General features: G+C 42.0%; 1 protein-coding gene across 1 annotated transcript in view; it reads left to right on the plus strand.

Annotated features, from left to right (window-relative positions):
- The window catches only part of TUBGCP5 (tubulin gamma complex component 5), a 47973-nt gene that overhangs the window by 17740 nt on the left and 17011 nt on the right, over positions 1-13222 (plus strand). The window contains exons 10-16 of the mRNA XM_073664496.1: positions 2392-2638; positions 2737-2939; positions 6081-6196; positions 7278-7543; positions 11733-11931; positions 12069-12257; positions 12749-12931. Of these exons, the coding sequence (XP_073520597.1) occupies positions 2392-2638; positions 2737-2939; positions 6081-6196; positions 7278-7543; positions 11733-11931; positions 12069-12257; positions 12749-12931 (1403 nt within the window). The remainder of the gene's footprint in view (positions 1-2391; positions 2639-2736; positions 2940-6080; positions 6197-7277; positions 7544-11732; positions 11932-12068; positions 12258-12748; positions 12932-13222) is intronic.

Here is a 13222-nt window from a genome sequence, read left to right on the forward strand (position 1 = left end):
TCTTAGGACTGATGACCTCATGCATTCCAAGCGTGAAATGGGCACAGGCCCGTTCAAGGCCGTTACAGAAATCGATCCTGTCAGTTTGGAACAGACGACCATCAGGGTTAGACAAAATGAGACTGTCAAGAGAACTAAAAAAACTCCCTTTCCTGGTGGACAGACCTTTCAAACTTGGAAAACGCAGTAGACTGGATCCTTCTTCCTTCAATCCAGATCCATACGGATGCCAGCCAAAGAGGCTGGGGAGCAAGCATAGGAAACAGATATCTACAAGGGATGTGGCCCAAAGAGATACAACACAGGTCGTCAAATTTCAGAGAGCTAAAGGCGGTCTGGGAGACTCTTCAAAGATGTCAGCGTTTGCTCAGAGGAAATCATATAAAGATTTTCTCAGACAACAGCACCACCATCGCTTTTCTTCGTCGACAAGGAGGTCCAAGAGGGAAATGGTTACAATCCTTGGCGGCAAGAATTTTCTACTGGGCGGAGAGAAATGTCCTTTCTATATCGGCTATTCATCTAAGGGGGTCCGAAAATGTAGTTGCAGACTTTCTCAGCAGAGCAAGAGTAGGTCCTTCAGATTGGGAGTTGAATCCGGAGGTGTTTCATCAAATCATTCAACGATGGGGCACCCCGTTCATAGACCTGTTTGCAACAAGAAAAAACAGAAAGCTGCAGCCCTTTTTTTCCTTGGACCCAGCCGACAGCCTAGAAGGAATAGATGCCCTTTCTCAATCGTGGGGGACAAGACTGGTGTACGCCTTTCCTCCAGTCCCTCTCATCTCAAGAGTATTAAGGAAAATCCAACAGGAGAGGGGAGCTCTTATTCTGATAGCGCCCTACTGGCCCAAAAAGAGCTGGTTTCCTCTGCTATACCGGATGGCGGTGGATCTCCCATTCAGACTCCCAGCCAGGAGAGATCTTCTATTGCAGGGTCCCTTGATACATCCGAACATCCAATTCCTCCAATTGACAGCATGGAACCTGAGAGGTGGATCCTAGCCTCTAAGGGTCTTTCCCATCGGGTAATTACGACTCTACAAGCCTGTAGGAAACCAGTAACGTCAGCCATCTATGCTAGGATTTGGAAACAGTTCTGTTGCTTTGCAGGTCAGTCTGAGAGAAATTCGTCTCACCCCAATATTCCAACGATATTGGATTTCCTCCAAGAAGGATTTGATAAGGGTCTGAGGCCAAATACGTTAAAAGTTCATATCTCGGCCCTAAGTGCTTTTTTGGACTACTCCTTAATAAGACCACCCATGGATATCAAGGTTCATAAAAGCAACTTCTCGTTTTAAACCCACGATAAGGAGTCTAGTACCGCCGTGGGATCTGAACCTTGTGTTGAGGGCTTTATGTAAGTCTCCCTTTGAACCCCTAGAAGAAACATCAGTAGACCTGCTTTCTATGAAATCAGCCTTTCTTGTTGCAGTTACTACAGCGAAACGGGTAGGCGAGATCCAGGCCCTCTCAGTTCTGGACCCATACCTTAAGATTCTGGAAGACAGATTGGTTCTTAAACTGGATCCCTCCTTTCTCCCTAAGGTGGTGTCCAGTTCGAACCTGAATCAAGAGATAATACTACCGTCTTTCTGCCAGTCCCCCAAAAATGAAAAGGAAAAATCCTTCCATACCTTGGACGTCAGGAGGGCAATTGTTCGGTATATAGAAATCACAGCCCCCTGGAGGAGAGACTCAAACCTTTTTCTGCAATTTTCGGGTGTGAATAAGGGCAAGAAAGCTTCTAAGCCGACTCTAGCAAGGTGGTTGACAAGGACTATCGCCCTCGCATATGAATCTGAGGGGAAGGATCCACCAATTTCCCTTAAAGCTCATTCTACTCGGGCAATCTCCGCTTCTTGGGCAGAGAAAGCTGGAGCATCAATAGGCCAAATTTGCCAGGCAGCAACCTGGTCCAATATATCCATTTAGTAAACATTATAAATTGGATGGATTGTCCAGTCAACAATTAGCCTATGGCCGTAAAGTCCTTCAGGCAGTAGTCCCGCCCTAAATGTTCCATTTCTTTGATTTGGTATGTCTCCTGTCGTGCCGTTATGATGGACGTACTGGTAAAATAGGAATTATTCCTACCGTTAATTACCTTTCCAGGAGTCCATCATAACGGCACCATATTTCCCGCCCCGCTCTTGACACTAATGTGAATGTAACTTTGGTATATGTATATAATAAAATAGAGTTGCATCCATCCTGGTTTAAATGATTAGTACAAACACTGAGGGTGTAATGAGGGGGGGCTTTTAACCTCTCATGTGTTTCCTGTCCCTAGAGGAACAGAGGACTTAACTCCTGTCGTGCCGTTATGATGGACTCCTGGAAATGTAATTAACGGTAGGAATAATTCCTATTTTTTTTTTATTCCAGAACTGCCTTCGGTCTGTGCTTGAGCAAATTGCAGCATATGGCCAAGTGGTCTTCAGACTTCAGAGATTTATGGATGATGTCACTGGCCATTGTGCTGAGAATTCATTGCCAGGGACCCTTCCTACCACCAAGAAAGGCACCGAAGCTCCATTCCGAACATACCAGGCCTTTATGTGGGCTTTATATAAATACTTCATGAGCTTTAAAGAAGAACTTACAGAGATTGAGAACTGTATTATTAACAAAGGTATCTGTACATTATATGATAGGTTTGATACCAGTGCGTACTAGAAAGTTGAAATTAGTGTTTTTATTTGTTTTGTTTTTTTTCTTGTTTTGTGAAAGATGAAACAATCACTTTGGCAATGGTAGTTAACAAGTTGGCTCCTCGCCTGGCACAGCTCAAAGTCCTTCATAAAGTTTTCAGCACTGGCATAGCAGAAGTGCCCCCTGACACCAGGAATGTGGTGAGGGCATCTCACTTACTGAATACCCTGTATAAAGCCATTCTGGAGTATGACAACGTTGGAGAAGCTTCAGAACAAACGGTGTGTATCATTTGTGTATATCCACGTAGAAGAAGGCCCCTTTCACATCATGACTTGGGCATCTAACTTTAGATACTTTCTCATACAGTAATGGCCGAAAGTGTTGGCACCCTTGAAATTGTTCCAGAAAATGAAGTATTTCTCCCAGAAAATTATTGCAATTACACATGTTTTGTTATACACATATTTATTTACTTGGTGCACCTTTCCAAAATTGTGGTTAAACAACTTTGTTTCAAGCATGTGATGCTCGTTCAAACTCACCTGTTGCAAGTAACAGGTGTGGGCAATATGAAAATCACACCTTAAACCAGATAAAAAGGGGAGATTTTGACTCACAATATAAAGACTGTCTGTGAACAGAAAGAGAAGAGAACCACAAAGCGTCAGCTCACTTAAAAAGTCGCAGAGTGTGGCCAACAAGTGCTGAGGCGCATAATGCATAAAACCAACGCTCTGCTCACTCAATAACTGCACAATTCTGGCATTAACATCAGCACAAAAATTGTGCGCCCGGATCTTCAGGACATGGCCGAACTGCAGTTGGAAGGCCCTTTCCTGTTCCAGCATGAATATACAACGCTAGGTCCAGGAAGGCATGGTTGTGTGGAAGAACATGAGAGGCACATGTAGGGCCCTGACCCCAATCTCATTGAATAATTTTGGGATGAGCTAGAATAAAGATTGCAAGCCAGGTCCTCTTGTACAACATCAGTGTCTGACCTCACAATGCTTTTCTGGATGCAAAGGCAATCATTCCCACCAACACCTCTGAAATATTTTAGAAAATCCTCCAAGAAAAGTAGAAATTGTTATAGCTGCAAAGGGGGGGACCGGCACCGTATTATAGCCTTATAGACACTCTTGCAGTTGTAATGTGTAGGTGTCCCAATGATTCTGTCCATATAATGTGTATAGCTACAGTTGAAACCAGAAGTTTACATACACTTTATAAAAAGACACCTATTCATGTTGTTCTCAATATCTGACATGAAATCAGAATAAACCTTTCCCGTTTTAGGTCAGTTAGGATTACCAGAATTTTTAATATTTGCCAAATGCCAGAATAATGAGAGAATGTTTTAAGGCATTTTAATTACTTACTGCAAAGTCAAAAGTTTACATACATTTCATTAGTATTTGGTACCATTGTCCTTAAACTGAATGACTTGAGTCAAACGTTTGGGATATCCTTCCACAAGCTTCTCACAATAGTTGGTCGGAATTTGGGCCCATTCCTCCTGACAAAACTGGTGTAACTGATCCAGGTTTTTAGGTCGCCTTGCTCGCACCTGTCTTTTCAGCTTTGCCCATAAATTTTCAATAGGATTGAGATCAGGGCTTTGTGATGGCCACTCCAAAACATTGACTTTGTTATCCTTAAGCCACTTTGTTACCATTTTGGCAGTATGCTTCAGGTCATTGTCCATTAGGCAGACCCATTTTAGCCCAAGCTTTAACTTCCTGGCTGATGTCTTGAGATGTTGCTTCAGTATTGCCACATAATCTTCTTTTCTTATGATGCCATCTATTTTGTGAAGTGCACCAATCCCTCCTGCAGCAAAACAACCCCACAACATGATGCTGCCACCCCCGTGTTTCACATTTCGGATGGTGTTCTTAGGCTTCCAAGCTTCTCCCTTTTTCCTCCAAACATAACAATGGTCATTATGCCCAAAAAGTTAAATTTTAGTTTCATCAGACCACAGGACATGTCTCCAAAAATTAAGGTCTTTGTTCCTGTGTGCATTTGCAAACATTAATCTGGCTTTTTTATGTTTCTTTCGGAGTAATAGCTTCTTCCTGGCAGAGTGACCTTTCAGCCCATGTTGATACAGTACTTGTTTCACTGTGGATATTGATACAGTACTCGTTTCACTGTGGATATTGACACAATCTTACCAGCTTCCGTCATCATCTTCACAATTTATTTTGCTTTTGTTCTTGGGTTGATATGCACATGTCCAACCAAAGCACGTTCATCTCTGGGACACAGAACCCGTCTCCTTCCTGAGCGGTATGATGGCTGGACATTCCCATCTTGTTTGTACTTGCATATAATTGTTTCTCAAGATGAACGAGGCACCTTTAGGTATCTTGAAATTGTACCCAAGGATGAGCCAGACTTGTGCAAGTCCACAATTCTCTTCCTGTTATCTCTTCTGATTTATTTAGACTTTCCTATGATGCTACACAAAGAAGTAGTGTGTTTCAGGTGTGCATTAAAATACATCCACAGGTGTGTCTCTAATTAACTTCGATATTGCCAAAAAAACTATCAGAAGCTTCTAAACACATGACATCATCATATGGGCAGTCCAGCATTGTTTAAAGGCATAGTAATCTTAGTGTATGTAATTATTGATTTCCAGTAAGTAATAAAAATGCCTTAAAATACACTCTCTCTCTCTCTCTCTCTCTCTCTTTCTCTCTCTTTCTCTCTCTTTCTCTCTCTCTTTCTCTCTCTTTCTCTCTCTTTCTCTCTCTTTCTCTCTCTTTCTCTCTCTCTTTCTCTCTCTCTTTCTCTCTCTCTTCTCTCTCTCTTTCTCTCTCTCTTTCTCTCTCTCTTTCTCTCTCTTTCTCTCTCTTTCTCTCTCTCTTTCTCTCTCTTTCTCTCTCTTTCTCTCTCTCTTTCTCTCTCTCTTTCTCTCTCTCTTTCTCTCTCTCTTTCTCTCTCTCTTTTCTCTCTCTCTCTTTCTCTCTCTCTTTCTCTCTCTTTCTCTCTCTTTCTCTCTCTCTTTCTCTCTCTCTTTCTCTCTCTCTTTCTCTCTCTCTTTCTCTCTCTCTTTCTCTCTCTCTTTCTCTTTCTCACTCTCTTTCTTTCTCTTTTTCTCTCTTTCTCATTATTCTGGCATTTGGCAAATATTAAAAATTCTGGTAATCCTAATTGACCTAAAACGAGAAAGGTTTATTCTGATTTCATGTCAGATATTGAGAAAAACATGCATATGTGTCTTTTTATATAGTGTATGTAAACTTCTGGTTTCAACTGTATGAACATGACAATATGAGAGTTTAATCAGCACGGTATGTCCTGGAATGCAAGTAACTTTCGGATACACTTGTTTTTTTGTTGCGGGGGACTTTTGTAACCTGCGATCATCACAATGCTTGATTTATAGGACACTGTTGTGTTTGCAGGTATCCCTTCTGTTTTTCTTGTGGGTAGAAACGGTGAGGCCGTATTTGGAAATAGTAGATGAGTGGATTGTCCATGGACATCTCTTTGATCCAGCAAAAGAATTTATTATTCAACGGTAAGTAACACTTGGGTATACTCATTTTACCAGAAGCAGATTATAAAGGAATACACAATATTCTCAAAGCATTTTATGTGATTTCCCTTCATATACCAGCCGTTAGAAGACTATTTTATGAGATTTAGGCTGCGTGCCCACTGTGCGTTTTTGCTGCGGAATTTCCGCAGCAAAAACGCTTAAACGCTTGGTAATATGTGCCCCATGGTCCCCAATGATAATCCGCATGTGCTGTGCACATGCTGCGGAAATTTCCGCTGCGGATTATCATTGCGGAAAAATTCTCAGCATGTCCATTAATTTTGCGGAAACGCAGCGTAATTGCCGCCATTGACTTGCATTGAAATGCTTAATATCCGTGTCAGCACATTTGCACATACGGATATTATGCGATTCAATGTGCGGCTGGTACCCGGGTCTGGAGAAGAGTAGACTCTCCTCCAGACTCGGGTAACATAGAACCTGTTAAAAAAGAATTTAAAATAAAAAATAAAGATTATACTTGCCTTCCAGTGGCCCCCAGTGTTTTCTTCGCTCCGTCTGGCCTGTTGTATGAGTCGCGGTGGTGTGAAAGGACCTGCCATGACGTCATTGAGTCATGTGACAGGTCACGCGACCGCCGACATCAGCGGTCGCGTGACCTGTCACATGACTCAATGACGTCATGGCAGGTCCTTTCACACCACCGCGACTCATACAACAGACCAGATGGAGCGAAGAAAACACTGGGGGCCATCGGAAGGTAAGTATAATCTTTATTTTTCACCATTCTTACTCTTTTTTTTTTTTTAAGTATTACTTGGTCACACTATATAAATCCATGCCGGTTGCATGGATTTATATAGTGTGAACAAGTTGTCAAGCACTTCTCTAAGTGATGCTAAAATTGCTTGGAAAAGCGCTTGATAACCCGCATACAGAAATGCATGCAAAAACGCTTGACAAACGCTTCTACCTGGCGGGAAAAACGCATGTAAAATCCGCATGTGTTTTTCCTGCCAGGGACAAGCGGAAAAAATATGCAGCATTTCTGCATCGTGGGCACTTAGCCTTAAAGGTGATTGACTTGTCTTTTTTGTAGTAATAAAGATGTTCCTGTTAACCATCGGGACTTTTGGTATGCCACATACACTTTGTATAGTGTCTCTGAAAAGACTGAGAACGAAGACAAAATGAGTGACAACACCAGCGCCAGTTCCGGCAGTGACCAGGCTCCGGCCAGCAGGCAGCACACTATGGTCTCCTTCCTGCGGCCTGTACTGAAACAGATTATTATGGCTGGCAAATCAATGCAACTGCTGAAGAACCTGAAGTGCAAATTAACCCAGCAACAAGACTCATCAAGAGGTAATGTCATGCCATTTCGGGTATATGAGTATTCAATTCTAGTGTTTCTCTGGGGAAAAAGATTAAAGGGGTCGTCCTTCCTTAGGGTACAAATCTGCAGTAACTCTGTGACTGCAAAATTGCAAATCCTCACATCTCGTGCACTGCGGCCGTGATGATTCTCTGGTGCCAGCCCTGAGAGCAGGCGGTCAAGTGACCGCAAGTATGTGATTTGCATACTTCCGGCCACATTCCAACTACACGTGTCCAGCCTCACTCAATACACTTGTATTGAACTAGGTTGCACACGTCTAGTCGGAATGTGACCTCATGTAATTAAACCGCATACTTGTGGTCACACACCTGCTGCTCCCTTCACTGAAGAATCATCGCAGCAAGCAGTGCTCATGATGTGAGGATTCACAAATCTGCAGTCACATAGAGTTACTGCAGACTTGTACCTTAAGGTTGGACAACCCCTTTAATAGCCTTTGCATAGACTAGGCCATTCATATATTAATTGGTGTGTGTTTGACCCTGGAACCTCAATGAATGGAGTATGAACTGCTGTGCATGGATTAAAAAATAGAGGGTCTGTGGCCCTACAAAGAGCACTGCAGACACTTTGTTTTACTAATCAGTTGGGGATAGCAGTCAGACCACATTTCACAAATTAATAGCCCTTCCTAAGATATCTATACCAAGAAAAAATGTGTATTACACCAAAATTATATAAAACTAACATAAAAGTGTTTGCTTAAAGGTAATCTGTCACCAGGCTTTTGCTATGTAATCTGAGAGCACCATAATGTTGGGGAAGAGACCCTGATTCCAGCAATGTGTCACTTACTAGGCTGTGTGCTGTTGTTTCAATAATATCAATGTTTTAGCAGCAGGAGATTATCACTACAGGACTAGATGTGCCTCCAAGTCAAGTGCTGTGTGTAACCCCACCCCTGATTAGCAGCTTTCTGTCCGTGTATAGTGTACACAGAAAGCTGCTAATCAGATGTGTGAGCGGTGGTCATACAGGGCTCAAAATCTGAGCACGGTGAAAGCTACAGAGAAAACTGTGGTTTTATCACAACTGCTACATCCAGTAAACTTAGTGATACATCGCAGGAATCAGGGTCTCTGTCTCTACATTATGCTGCTCTCAGATGAGGTAGCAAAAATCTGGTGCCAGATTCTCTTTAATTCTGTTCTGAAGGCATCACTAAAAATCCCAATAACTTAGTACCATGAGTGATCAGACAGGGAAAGTGGAGTGTCATCTGCTGGTCAATAGTGAGTATTGCGTTCATGCACAAGCATTTACTGATAGTTTCTATAGTCTGTAAATACAACAGTAGTAAAGTGTCATAGTGCAAATGACATTAAGAATATGACAGCTACCGACCCATTTATCCAAGTGATCAGATGAAGGCTTGTAGAGCTGAAACATTGGTGTGAACACCATCTTTCTTGGTGAGTTGCATAAGTTGGTCATTTGCACTGGGCTCGTGACGTGCATATGTTTGCGCTGGGCTCCCGACGCACATAGGTTTGCAGTATGGCACTTTACTACATGGTGATTCACTCACTACTTTACCTGGAAAAATTTGCTGTATCTTCTAAAAGAGATCTATCGTACTGAAATTTGGACTGTAGCTACCTTGGTTCATGAGAAACTAAAGTTTTAAAGCGCACCTGTCTGCAGGATTGTACACAGTAAACCAAATACACTGTCAGGTGGGCGCCATTACACTGAGTAAAATGATACCTTGGTTGATGAAATCCGTCCAGTGGTTCTTCTATAATCTTTATTTTCAGTTCTGCCATAATGATATGCTCGTGCTTTGGGGCGGCATGTGGGGAGGGGCTGTAACTGGTGCTCTCATTATGTATTCCTATCTCTGGCCTCTGACAGGTCTCTCTGCTTTCAGTGACCTGCCTACTATTTTAAATATTGCCTGTGTAATTTCTATTCAAAAGTGAAAATTTACATCCCCCAATATGGCTGCCGCGGCCTGCACATGCGCAGCAGCATCTTTTGACTCCCGAGAGATGCTACTGCGCACGCTCAATCCTGCTGACAGGTGCACTTTAAAGCAGGTATTGAAAATGTCCACCATTCGTATCCACGCACGTATCCACCCGCCATTCCATATTACTGCATTTATTCCACAGGACGTCTGGAGTCAGAGCCTGAATTTATCACTGTATGTTCTCTTGGAGCGTCTGTAATGTTCATGACTTGTTACTGTACATCGACCCTTCAAATGGCCCCAAAGGAAAAAATCCGGTAGTGTTAAATGAATACAGTGACTCTGTACAGACGAACACAACCTTTCTTGGTCTATGCAACTAATTACATGGATACACCAGAAGTCACGGTTTCACATCTTGAATTGTTTTCTCAGACATTTTTGGACATCCAATATCATGCCTATCCAGTAATGTTCCTGTACGTTTCAGCTTATTTACCAGTGACAGAATACACGGTTTGGACTTTGGATTTCAACCTCCAAACTTCATTAGAAACTCACTTTGGCACCTCCTTAACACCTTTCCAACGTGGTGCGTATTAGTACGCATCAACGTCGGTAACACCTGTTCAGCGCGTGCTCCGGCGCTGAGCCCGCACTGAACTGGGCACATCTCATCTGATTTAAACAGCTGACATGTGCCCGCAACAGCCACGGGTGGAATCGCAATCCACCCGCAGCTGTTAAATGCCACTGTCAATCTCTGACAGCGGCATTTAACTCGTGCTTCCGGGAAGCGTGTCACTGACTCCGCCCATCGGTGACCCCGTCATGTGATCGCGGGTCACCAATGGGTTGGTATGACAACCCGGGGTCTGCAGCAGACCCCTGTGGTTGTCATGTCTAGATTGCTAATGTTTTTAAAAATATAAAAGTTGAAATCACCCCCCTTTCGCCCCATTCAAAATAAAACGATAAAAAAAAAAACCCACATACACATATTTGGTATCGCCGCGTTCAGAATCGCCCGATCTATCAAAATAAAAAAAGAACTAATCCGATCGGTAAAAGGCGTAACGATAAAAAAATTCTAAACGCCTGAATTATGTCTTTTTGGTCGCCGCACATTGCAACAAAATGCAATAACGGGCGATCAAAACATCGGATCTACCCCAAAATGGTATCAATAAAAACGTCAGCTCGTCATGCAAAAAATAAGCCCGGCTCCAGATCCCGAAAAATGGAGACGCTACAGGTCTTGGAAAGTGGCGCCTTTTTTTTTTTTTTTTTTTATAGCAAAATTTGGATTTTTTTTTCACCACACAAATAAATGAAGAACCTATATATGTTTGGTGTCTACGAACTGTTAATGACCTGGAGAATAATAATGGCAGGTCAGTTTTAGCATTCAGTGAACGTGGTTAAAAAAAAAAAAAAAAAAAAAAACAACTATGATATTGCACTTTTTTTGCAATTTCACCACCTTTGGAATTTTTTTTCCCATCATTGATGTCGTTCAAAAGTACAACTTGTCCCGCAAAAAATAAGCCCTCACATGGCCATATTGACAGAAAAATAAAAAAGTTATGGCTCTGGGAACAAGGGGAGACGAAAACACAAAAACGGAAAATGCTCCGGTCATTAAGGGGTTAAGGACTCAGATTTCCAATAAGTTTTCACAATGAAAACATGTTCCTCTAAACTGTATCTGTACATTGTTAAAGAAGCACTCCTCCCATCAAAGTTTGTATCCTCTTAGTATATTGCAGTCGCCATATTACATAGCACTGAGTACTTACAATTGCTAATCTTTCCCTGTTAGCCAGCTAATTGACTAAAATAATTTAGGAATAAAATCCTGTATATCAGAGTCCCTAGAACCCCTCAGGTTGCTCTGCTATCTTTGTTGCCAGATTCGATCTCCTTTGCTAAGAAAGGACATTTCCTTACATTTGCTCACTGACTGATTTCCTCGGTACTGGAAAAAATCGTGAACCGTCATCCATGCTAGAGAGGATGAAAGAATTGTGTAGTATGAAAAGAGATGGCTTGACATACACTGAGCCTGCACTTGGTTTAAACAGTCATTCTGTGCTGACAGTCCCTTTAAACAGCTTTTTTTTTTTTTTTTTTTTTTTTTTTTTCATAAAACCCCTTTTACTTATGGAATATTAAACAGTGCATTCAGATTGCGTTATTTAATGGTACTAAAGAATCTGACCATTTCTTTTCTCATGAACCAGATGCAGATAGGAAAAGTTTGTACACCCTCTTCCTAGAGTCTGTGCAGTCACGACTACAACATGGAAAAGAATTGGGACCTGACAGCATTACAGAACAGCAGGTGAACAAGCAGAGCTTAATAAAGATGCAGTCAATAGTGGCCAAGCACCTGGAGCTGAATGATGTGCATGATCCATTGCTGGCCATCAACTTTGCAAGGTAAAAGCCAAAATGTTCAAGTTAGTGCCCCCCTTAGTCTTCATTTGTGTTTAAACAATAAAACCTGGCCGATGAAGAAATAAAGAAAAATTAAAATACGTGAATTATTTAAAATAATTTAAATGTTTTCCTTAAAGGTTATATTTGGAGCAGAGTGATTTTCTTGAGACGTTTACCTGTGAAGATATCAGTGTGGATAGATCCTCAGAATCTGTTACTTGTCAGTCGTTTGAACTGACCCTTCGATCATGTCTTTATCCCCACATTGACAAACAGTATCTGGAGTGCTGTGGGAACCTCATGCAGACTCTGAAGGAAGATTATAAGTAAGTGGCCAAACTCCGATTAATTGCAAAAAGCCGGTAAAAACTATGTTAAAGGGTATTCTCCGCTTGTGTGGACACTGCTTTTCACTCTCTTTCACTTTCTGGCTTCTAGTGGAGCAGGAACTTCTCTTTGAGTTACACTTCTAGTGAGTAGTAGATCTGTAGCAGTAGTAGAACTATAAAGCTCAGCACAAGTTCTGCTATAACACATTCAGCTTTTAGTGGTTTGTTTGCAGTCTACACTCTTATCACTACTTTAACACACAGTACTAATAGTGCATGTTAACCAGCACACAGGGACGGTGAGAGTCGTGATGCTGGGGATTGTGGTTACACAGGTCTGATAAGAGTAGCCCATCAAGTGCTGAGAAAGAGATGTGCAGCTAACTGCTGTAAAGAAATCAATGGGCTGGAGAGGAGTGGCTGGAATGTTAAGAGTCAACTCTTCTCCTGGAATGTAGCTACTGTCATAATGCTTTTGTTTTTTTTAGGCTGGTCGAATATCTACAATCAATGAGAAATTTTTTCCTGCTGGAAGCTGGAGATACGATGTATGATTTCTACACTTCAATATTTGATAAAATAAGAGAGAAAGAACAATGGCAGAATGTTGTCTTCCTAAATGTACAGCTGCAGGAAGCTGTCAGTCAGCGGTACCCAGAGGACAGTACTCGGTAAGAAATGAGAAAAACATTGTGTAATTGAATAGCGAGTCAGGTGATACTTGTAAACCAAGTGTCAGGGAAAAAAACAATCCAGTAGAGAGAACGGAGTCACTGACTTCACAAAATTCTCTATTTATATTGGCAGGATGACTGCTCAGTACTGCTGTATAATGTCCTTCATGCTGCTGCTGCTTCTGTCTGTGCGCTACACAAACTGCGGAGCAGGAATCCCTCATGTTTGTTTGTCATGCATGGGAGCCATCATAGCACCTGGTTTCTACGCACTAAGTCAGCCTAAGG

Source organism: Phyllobates terribilis, unplaced genomic scaffold (assembly GCF_046119375.1).
Source record: "Phyllobates terribilis strain yellow unplaced genomic scaffold, ASM4611937v1 Scaffold_2__4_contigs__length_985480577, whole genome shotgun sequence".
In the NCBI taxonomy this organism is placed as follows: domain Eukaryota; kingdom Metazoa; phylum Chordata; class Amphibia; order Anura; family Dendrobatidae; genus Phyllobates; species Phyllobates terribilis.